This window comes from Mesoplodon bidens, assembly GCF_964165515.1.
Source record: "Mesoplodon bidens genome assembly, chromosome: 16".
NCBI lineage: Eukaryota > Metazoa > Chordata > Mammalia > Artiodactyla > Ziphiidae > Mesoplodon > Mesoplodon bidens.
Genome location: NC_138173.1, coordinates 5,365,057 through 5,376,040, shown reverse-complemented (window position 1 = coordinate 5,376,040; position 10,984 = coordinate 5,365,057). Strand labels below are relative to the sequence as shown.

General features: G+C 38.6%; 1 protein-coding gene across 1 annotated transcript in view; it reads right to left on the bottom strand.

The window, feature by feature from the left end:
• Window positions 1-1,316: 1,316 nt before the first annotated feature.
• The window catches only part of TGS1 (trimethylguanosine synthase 1), a 38,403-nt gene continuing 28,735 nt past the window's right edge, over window positions 1,317-10,984 (bottom strand). The window contains exon 13 of the mRNA XM_081258212.1: window positions 1,317-3,393. Coding sequence (XP_081114338.1) covers window positions 3,271-3,393 — 123 coding nt within the window. The 3' untranslated portion in view covers window positions 1,317-3,270. The remainder of the gene's footprint in view (window positions 3,394-10,984) is intronic.

Genomic DNA, 10,984 nt, shown 5'->3' with positions numbered 1-10,984 from the left:
AATAAAGAACTAATAGCGCATACTGACACGGATGCAGCATCATCATGGTAGCAGACAACTGTCTGCAGGTTGGGAAGCACTGGCTGGGCTTAAGTCTTGCCTCTGGCTGGTTAGGATGTGACCTAACCCCTAGGGCTAGGGGAGCATTTCATGCTGCCTTAGATTCCTCTGCTATTTCCTCCAGAATTGTCTGGGTCCATTTATGAAGAGTCTGAGATAAGATATTCACATTTGGGAAGAAGAGTAAACAGTGTATGAAAAATTTTTTGGGCTAGTTTTTCAACCTTTTTATGACAGTAATTACTAAAAAATGAAAAGTTAAAGAATGAAAGCAACGCAACTGAGGAGCCCGCCTGCCACAACGGAGACCCGATGCAACCAAATAAATAAATAAACATTAAAAAAAAAAAAGGAATGAAAGAAAATAGGAGAAAATGTACTAACTTTATATCAATAAACCATAAACCAACATCTAGGTAAATGGATGTTTTCCAGGGAATTATAAATTAAAAAAAAACTTATCAAGACATTTTTTAAAAACCCAAATGAAAAGATTAATGTTATTTAGCACACACACAAAAATAAAACACTTTCCAGAGCATTCTGCCAGAATAGTCTAACTCTGACACCAAAACCAAGCAAGGTGCACAAAAAACAAACATAAACAAAACAAGACAAAACAAAGTAAACTCTTCAAGTGAAATCCAGTAGTGAACTAACATAATACATTATGATAGAGCAGGATTTAAAGATAAAATGCAGATATGGTTGAATAACTGGAAATTTCAAAAGTAATTAAGTACTTTATTAGATTAAATATGAACAAAAAACTCTAGGAAAGAAAAGCAGCATCTTTAATTTTAATGCAAGCTGCAATAACATTCAAAAGAAATGCTTCTAGCCTTTCATTGTAAGATAAAAGGCAAGTAAAAAAATGCCATTATCATAACATTCCTGGCGTCCTAACCGATGCGATAGGAAGAGAATAAGAATTAAGAGGTATACACACTGGCAAAGAGAACGACTCACGCAGATGTCACGACTGCCTATTTAGAAAATCAAAGTGAAGTAACTGAAAAGCTATTAGAGCTATTAAACAGAGCTCTGTAAGGTGACTGGATGTAAGGAAGAAATTAAAAGCACTGTTACATACATACAATACACCTGTTAGAAAATGTAACAGCAAAAAAGACCCCATTCAAAATCAAACAAAAAGTGTGAAATATCAAGCAACAAACTTGCCAAAAAAATGTAAGATTTATACAATTAAAATGATGAAGTTTTATTGAAAGATATAAAACAAATTAATGGAGAAACGTTAGTTCACTTGATAGAAAATGATGTAGCAGTTAGCTATTCATTTGGTGACAACATTAGATGCCTAACACGTGCAATTTGGGTAATATATGAAAAATTGCTCACACCTTACTAGTAATGAGGACATGCAAATTAAAATAACTTCATTGCTTGTTCAGATTGGTAACAGTAAGAAGTGAAAAAATATGCTATGTTTTTGAGGCTGTGGGGAAAACCGGCCCCTTTCATGCATAGCGAGTGAGAATATACATTTTTGGAGGGCAACCTGACATGATACATTAAAGAAAAAAAAAAGCATGAACTTTGACTTAAAAATTCCACTTCTAGGAATCTACTCTACTTAAAAATATACACCATAGTACTATCTGCAATTGCAAAAACTGGGAACAATGTAAGTGTTCAGAGTTGGGTAACGGTTAGGAAATTCTCATAGATTTATATTATGTGGTTGTTAGAAGATGTATACGTATTGACGTGGAAAAATTTGTAAGACATTAAATTAAAAACAAACCTCAAATGCCAAAATAATATAATCCAATCCCACCCCATCCCACTGTGTATGCACAAGCTTATACTGCAGAGAAGTGTCTTAAAGTATATACACCAAAGTGTCAGCAGCGGTTGCCTTTGGGAAAAGGAGTGGAAGTGTGGGAGATAGGGATGGAGAGGAAGGGCTCAAGGCAGGGGCGGATGGTAAGGTGAGGGTGCTGTGTTCGCTTTGTATTTAAACTGTTGGAATACATATTCACTTTTATAAAAGTGTCTTTAAAAAGTTTTATAATTTAACAAGAAAATAAAACCGAGTTGGACTAGAACATGATTTGGCTTCTCTGGAAGGTTTTATTTGGACACGGGGGCTGCTTAGTAGATAAAGTTCTTTTGAGCACTACTAATCTGTCAATGAGTCATTTTATAAGTCAGCTATATCTGTGCCATTAGAGGGCAGGAATATTTTAACCTTGGTTAGGCTTCCTGTTCTACGTATACACGGTCACATATGTTCAGGAAGACAAATTAGTTTTAATGTTAACAATACACAAGAAAATGTATTGTGGAAAAAAGTATATGCATGAAAGGTGAAGTGACAAAAACTAAAAAATAATTGGGGACTTTGGAAATCTGCTTTTACCCTTCCATCTCCCACCCCAAGTGGCTAAGTAAGCATATTCTAGTGCTAAGGGCCACGCATAGAGCTGTTTATGACCAATGCTGCCATTATTTGAAAAGTGGTGACAAGTTTATGGTTTAGACACTAATCCTACCTGATGAAAAAGTATAAAAACCTAGAACATTGACAGATTTTGATGTTGCAAATTAAAAAATAAGAAATTAATTTATCCTTAATGATCAGTTCAACTGCTGTGGTATTGCAAGGCAATCAGGCAAACTTTGTACAGTTTCAAGAGACTAAAGTTAGCACTGCTCCATTCTCCAACAAAGTTGTTTTTTATTTAACAGTTATTTTTTTCTAACACTTACTGGAAATTTTCCAGTTTATTTCAATCCCCCAGCTCTATCCCAGCCAAAACCATGTTTAATATGCCTATATTATTACAAGATAAAGATCCCAGATCCCCTGTGGCGCAAGAGTCCCCTGTCCCTGAATTTTGACCTACTTTAAAAATGACTGAACACACCTTTTGGATGAATAGTTACGCAACACATATTCTTCTTCCTTTCACTGCCATTTTAATAGAAAAAGAACATAAACTTCTATATTACAAAATGTATTTCACATTTTTTTAATAGAAACTTAAGAAACACTAACTTTATAAAATAAATGGATGTTTAAAAGCAAATTCCGGATGGTACTGCATCAATGTGGGGAAAAAGTGTATTGGGGTACAAATACCCATTTGACTATGGGTACAAAGTATCAGTGAATACAGAGAAGAAATTCCAAGTGAATAGTGTTCTGACTGCTAGGATCTTTTGGTCTCTATACCACCTCATTTATGATTCAGAGGCTGATCTGCGGATCAGTCCCCCAAAATAAGCAGTGATTGTCTTCAATCTATTATTAAGAAAGTTTTGTTCTATTTCCACTTGCCCTCCAGGCCCAGCCAAGGATGCCACCTAAAAAGGGAACAAAAGAAAGTCACACATACACAAGCATGGTTTCAAAAGAAATCTTTCATTTAGATGCTTTATCAAATAATACAGCTCTGGCTTTTTATTTAAGCCTTTCAAATAAGGAGGCATCTCAAACGTTCACTGTTACTTTCCAGGTGGGTATTGATGCAGTATTTGGTGGCAGAAATACTTGTTTCAGACACTTTTGACATTACGGGTAGGACCACAGTGCTATGTTATTGTATAAGACCTAACCTCTCCAATGCCAGAAGTTACAGAACTTAGAGGGACAGAAAATCAACATATCGTTCCCAAATATCAGGTTTATTTATTAAGATGGAATACATCAGACAGCAAGTCAGACCCCGTCCGACTTTCATGGGAGCTCCAGCCTCTACCACCTACACCTTTTACTTCTCTAGGTGGGTTCTGGTGCTGTTCTCCCAGCTTGAATCACCTCCTCCACCTGTTGCTCTTTTGTGTGTGTGTAGTTCTAAGTCTCCCACTCCCCCGTTTTTATTGTGGTTAAATACATCACTCTTTTTGAGGTCTACCGTAGACGGCGAATAACACGGTTATTTGGAAGCTGAAAGCACCGTCCTCTCCACCCCCACAGACTTAACCTCAAAAGGATGCTACAAATTAGCAATGCTTTGCCCGAAGTTCTTAGACAGACAAGTTTTGTTCTGGTCCAACATTTCTTCATCCAACCTCTCAGGTCTGTTACTAGCAAATATACTCCCTCCTTGCCCATGATTACGTCACCAGAGACCAGTTTGCCAGGGCAGCAGTGAGGCTGAAGGGGAAGGGAATGCATGGAGGCCCGGAGACTCAGAGAACCGAAGACATGGGGTGCTGGAGGGAGGGCTCGCCAGGTACCAGGGACCAGCACCAACGACAGAGACGCCACCTCTGTAATTATGTCACTGTAACGGGCAAAACTGTAGCTGCGTATTTTGCAAAGAGAGGTGTTGTCGGTCTAGTTTGGTTTGGAGGTGAGAGATCTAATCTCAGAGGTATTACACAGGCTCCACCAGCATCCAGTGGAAGGTAAGATTTATTGTACATCACCAATGAGTATGTATTTTAAAAGCATTTCAACTTCCTCTTAGAAAAACGTCACAGATACAGAAATAGGGAAGAAGCAAAGCTCATTCTATAGTACACACTAAAAGAAAAAAAAAAAAAAGAGGCTGTCCCACCCAGGCAGTAACAATGTCAATTTCAACCCGGCCCACAAAGAGACGCACAAGAGACAGCTGGCTTTTAACCAATAGGAACAGATGACAGAAGTGAAACAAAGTATCTGTTACAAGGATGAGCAGCACACATCCATCCCACTGTTTACTAATGAGGCCTATAATTATTCAAGGAGAACTAGAGCAGCAATTCTTAGGAAGAAGTGTTTTATTTTCTGTTTTGGTATCTTTAGGTCAGTCTGATTTGTCACCACGAAGGGCAAAATGAAGAATTTGTCCAACAAAAGCCCTTTTGACTAGTATTTAAAATATAATTGCTTCACAGTAATTTTTCTATGAGTTAAGATATAACTTAAGTGCAGTATTTCTCCCATTCCTTTAAATAGTGATTTATTTAAAGCAAGTGAGGCTGGCAAGCAGAAGTTTTCTCTGGGGCTGGGGTTAGGGAAGGAGAGAGGAAGAGGAAGGAAAGGAGGAGAGGTCGGGTGAAGAGAAGCAAAGCAGAGCTGAAACAGCAGCAAAAAATCTGCTAGGACAGGGAGAGCAGAGAAAAGCAATCAGAGGCGAATTTAAATACCAGTTCTACCAATAATTTGCTCATCCATATAGAAAGCCATTAAGACAAGGCTTGGCTTCCTAAATCTAAAGAACAGGAATCCTACCTATCTCTCTAAAAAGAGCACCCTGTAAGCCATAAATAGAATTACAGTAGAACAAATCTGTGAGAAGGTAGGGTTGCTTGGACCTGGGTGCTTTGGATAGGAAAAGGAATGAAGATGTCTTACGTGGGAGTTTTTTTTTTTTTTTTTGCGGTATGCGGGCCTCTCACTGTTGTGGCCTCTCCCGTTGCGGAGCACAGGCTCCGGACGCGCAGGCTCAGCGGCCATGGCTCACGGGCCTAGCCTCTCCGCGGCATGTGGGATCCTCCCGGACCGGGGCACGAACCCATGTCCCCTGCATCGGCAGGCGGACTCTCAACCACTGCGCCACCAGGGAAGCCCACGTGGGAGTTTTTGAGGTCTATTATAAAATAGTTATTTATAAATTATTATATAAAATAAAATATCTTATTCAACAACTACTGAATAAGTAGCTTAAGGGTTTTGGTTCTAGGCAGTGGAGTGTAGCAAAACAAAACAAAACAAAAACAACAAAAAAACCCGAAGAATGTTGCCTTCCTGGATCTTACATTCTAGCCAGGAGATTCAGATGATGGACAATGAAAACAAGTATTGAAAACGCCTGTCTAGTGTTTAGAAAGAAATTAAAAAAAAAACAACAAACTTAACATGTTACTTTAAGTGTTCTAATTAAAAATAATTTCTAACCTTAGCCTTTTTGTGTTTTTCTAATATTTTCACAAGTACATATATTTTCAAGGTTAGAATTCTAGAGCTGAAAGACTAAAAATTATGTAGTTCAAGCCATTAAATAATATTTTGTTTCAAGCAAACTTAATGCCATCAATTTCCAGCTCTCTTTATTTTTCACTAGCAGGTTTAACTGACAAAATGTCATCTGGTTCCTTTCCCCTTTCTTAAAGTTTAATAAATTGAGAGAGAGAGAGAGAGAGAGAGAGAGAGAGAAAAGGGGAAAGGAGAGGGAGAGGGAGAGGGAGAGGGAGAGGGAGAGGAAGGAGGGAGGGAAATCAGCAGCTCTGGATGACATGCTACATTTTTCGTATTGTACTTAAATACACTAGATTTACCAAAAGAAACCACAATTTGTTTGGGCTGGAACTAGAACTAAGGAATGAACTCTCATCAACTAGATTTCATGTCAGGCAATAAGGCTGTTCTTTGGGGACGGGGAAAAGGGAAATGGGTAAAGATCACAATACAGGTGATAACTTTAGTGAAATAAAAGGTACAGTGTAGAAGATTTAAGAGTTAAATAAAGATTCAAAATTGCACTTTTTAAAAAAAGCAAACTGATTTAAAGTAAAAATATATGGTAACTGAATGAGAGAAAATAATTCCTAAACTGGATCCTCATGGAAAACTATACAATAAATACTTTATTATAAGAAAGATACAGAACAATTAGAACACTGAAAAAAATGTCCTATTACTACACTGCAGAAGTGATTATTTCTGCAACATGCAAAATCTTGCTTAGAAGCAAATCACACCAAGTGAATATGAAGAGTACGTTTTATGGGGCCTATAGATCTCTGTCAATTACAGTGACATAAGCAAAAAGCATCTGAAATATTGGCTCTGATTAGAAACCTAATGACTACTGTATAGCACAGGGAACTCTACTCAGTACTCACTCTGTCATGACCTGTGTGGGAAAAGAATCTAAAAAAGAGTGGATATATGTATATGATTCACTTTGCTGTACACCTGAAACTAACACAACATTGTAAATCAACTATACTCCAATAAAAATTAATTAAAAAAAAAAGAAACCTAATGTCCAACAGACAAGTGTCTCACCCACAATTCCTTTTTGTCCTTAAGTTTCTTTTGTTACATGCAACTAATAACTTCACAAAAATAGTGGTTGGGCAAAAATATTTCTGATGAACAGTTCTCTGGGAAATAAAAGAGAGTATTTTTTATCAATGGAAAACCAGGCAATACTCAAACTTATGCATATTTATTGAAATTAGTTCCATATCTCTGCACATGGTAAACAGAAGTGAGATTTCTATGCTTAAGTGAATAAATCTTATTTTTTATTTTTTGCTGTTTTTCATACAACTCGAATGCTACCTCAGGCTCTCACCGACATTATTTCCTCTCTGTTTCTCTCTTCCTTCAAATATTTATTTGTTGATTAAGACAAATAAGGTTTTGAAAAGCCATCACTGTCAACAGGAGCACACTGGTGACACGTCAAAAAAATTCTCCTGGTCATCAAAGCTCACCTACATGCACCTCTCAGGAGAAGGCTATAATAACCAGAGTTCACTCAGCTTTGCCCCTCACCCGTTACCAGAACAGGTACTGGAAACAGGAAGACTGTTCTTAAATTCAACAAGTTCTCTAAAGCACAACAGACTAGAGAACAAGGAAGCCCCTGGTTAACGGCACAGGACTTGTGTACAGCCCTGTGTATGGCATCCTTTATTGAAAAACTTACTCGGAGGAGGGAAGGAAATATAAGCTTAGGTTCAGAAGCGTCTGAACTTTCTCAATTAGCCTTAGGAGGCCAGCTTCACAGGCCCCCCCAAGAAATAGAATGTATGTGCCATCCAAGAATGAATAATACTGCTCTAACTGTCCAGCGGCAAACTTTCCAAGGGAAAGGCTGGCTGATCAACGTTAGAAGCTGATCAGTTGTATCCTGAATCGCAACATATGATTAAGCAGTGAATTTCACTAGGAACAGAGCTGGTCTAGAAACCTGGGGGCCAGTGGCTGGAAGAGAGAAGAGAACCCCCATGGCAGACAAAGCCCAGCAGTGAGCGCCTGGCATTCTGAGGGAAGTTTTAGCCCCTGCTGTCCTGCTCGCCAGTCAGGAATGAAACAACCGACCCAGCAAAAATTCGAATTCTCTTCGCTCCTCTTGTCACCTCAACTTCTGTGCACGGCTCCCGCTCTCACGGTGGCCAACTCTGTGACGGGTAATGAGGACCCTGTCAGCAGGAGACAGGGAGGCACTAACTGCCGCCGGGAGAAAGCAAGACCAGCAAATGCTTACACGTCCCTCGTTCACGCATCAGTGCGAGCAGGCCGACGACCTGACTTGCTCACTGCACAGCTGTCATGAGGATCCAGTGGAACGTGCGGGGCACCCTGCAAACTCTAAGTACGTATGCCACTATGACAAGGCTACCATGTTGTATATAAATGCAGGGGACAGTCCTTTGCAGGACGAATGTAATTCTGTAGGATGAGTGTCCTGAGTTTTAAAGGCTGGGCATTTTCAGGGAAAGCAGTTTCAGAGTTACTACTCCTACGTGTACCAGAAGCGCGGTCCAGCTCTCAGCCCTCTTTCTGTTCTCTCCTGCTTCTGGTGTCCACACCTGGAGTTTAAGGGACCTCCAACTGTTGGGGTGATTTTATCACATTTACCATATGGATATAGTTTTGGCTACATGAAAGTGCTGCCATCAGACCAGATTTCTACTATGGAAATTTCATTTAGAGCAATTTGACACAACTTCTTATCAAGCTTAATATTCAGAAACGAGTAAGGCCCCAATTTTCCTCTTATTGAATAAGCAGATTGCTATAATAGCTTAGAACTAATATTTGCAAAGAAATTAGTGGTAAACTTTTATTGTATTCGGCCAAAAATCAAACTCTAAAAATGCTAATGAACTGAATTTTGTTATATTTAAAGTGTTTCCCCAAATAACAAAATTACCTAATAGTTTCCATATCTACAAATAGTTTTAACTATTCAGATGCATATAACTGTATTCTTTTATATGGTAAGTTTTAGAAATGTTCCCTGTAAATAAGTCCTCCCTCCCTATCTCACAAAATAAACCATTAGAAGTGCGATGACTGTGACACTATGTATTGGCTCTGATGGGAGCCTCAAGAATTCTGCCGACTAGAAATGTCTCTTGATTAAATCTAATGTCAATTTCTATACTTAAAGATCCAACTTAAATAATCGCAGGATAAATTTTACCTACAGTGTTGGGTTAATTTGTAAATATTTTCCTGTTCTATCAGGCAATAAAATAGGTGCGGTCTGGCCTGTTATCATGAAGTCTATCCGGGGAAGCCATGGAAGGGTGGAGCATGCCTACTAGACAAGCGCTCGGAAGGCCCCCTGGTTAATTTTCTCAGCACAATCCTTAGGGATGATGCTCAGTGTTGCCCTGCTTTCTGTACTGGTATGAACAAGTCATAAGGAAAAGTAACTTAAATTAATTTGACTTGAAAAGTACAAAGGCTCTGACTTTTCTGAGTAATCACATTTTAAGAGTTATGAAATCAAACAAAGATAAGGATGAAACAAGCAAACAAAAAACAAAAAAACAAGGATAAGGAGGCACTATATCAAACTGACCAGGGGCCGCTCCTCTCTCTGTTCCCAGGTCTGTCTGAGGGACAGGACACCTCCTGTTACGCGTCCCACCCGCAGGGGTTTCATACAAACACGGTGTCTGACAATCGTTGCCGTGTGGCTTCTTTGGGGAGACTAAGCATTCTACTCTGCTCAAACCTCTATCCATACTGTATACATTTACTACTTAAAAGGGAAGATTCTCATGTTTGGAAAGCATGGTAAACCCAAAGCTAGTACTGGCTGAAAATCTATGGCTGTCAAAGGAAAGAAATGAAGGAAAACACAGCAAGATACAGGTGCCAAGTAGATAATATACAATAATCCCGCACTCCATCTACAGTGATTTCAGTGAGTGAGATATACCTTGCCTCTGAAGAGCCTGAGTTTGACAGCGAGAGTCTGGATAGCAAGGGACACATGTCCTGGAATAAACCCCAAACAGAGGAAGGGAATAAGAGACCGAGGAAAAAGGTGACCTGGAAAAATATTTTACTAGATCCAGAAAACAGTGAGACTTCTTACTTATATGGAAAGATTATAAGATAACGTATATTTGTATTGAGTCCACAGTCAGCTTAACTACCCTAAATATAAATGTTATCCGGAGTACAGATCTCCCTGGATGGGAACTTAACTGTTCTCTATAGGCATTTCTATGAGAAACATGTCAGTTGAGTTTCAAACAGCAGAGACTCATAAACGTTTAGAACCCAACCCGTTTGTCAGTTCAGGTTGTGATCTGCTAAACGCTCCTTAACAAAAAAGCTGACTTCTCTGCCACTCTGCTCTTTCTAAATCCTGTAGCACGGTCTCTTCTCTCATTTAAAAAATCCTACATATGGATAGGCTGTCTTCATTTTATTATGAAAAGAAAAGATGATTTCCCACTGTAATTTGATCTAAATTCAATACCAATATAACGTGCTTGAAGTCTTAAGTTTTCTTTTTGACTTTTATTATTCTCTAGTGTCATTACTCCCTCTAGAGGTAGAAAATGTGAATGCACTACAAACCGGAATTCTGGCAGGTGTGTGAAGTAAACCAAAACGAAGGAAAAAAAGTTAACTTTCTCCTTGGGCAAGTGTTAATTTAACTAGAAAAAAGGTACTCACTTGAACTTTCGCAAAAAATAGTGAATTTCCTATTGCCATTCAAGTACCCAAATATGCCCATCTAATGTTTAATATAAGGATCATCTAGCCTCTCATGAGACTAGTTATGATGCATGACATCTTTTTTCTTTTTAAAAACTTTTTTCTTTTCTTGATGCATACTATTTACATACGAGCAAAAGAGAATTATGGAATGGGCTCAGCCTTCTCTGGGAATCTAGAATGCAGATCTGAGTCACACGAGTAGCAGATATTAGGTTTAATATTCAATTTGATATAAAAATGCAAAAAGCAAGGGGAGAGCGC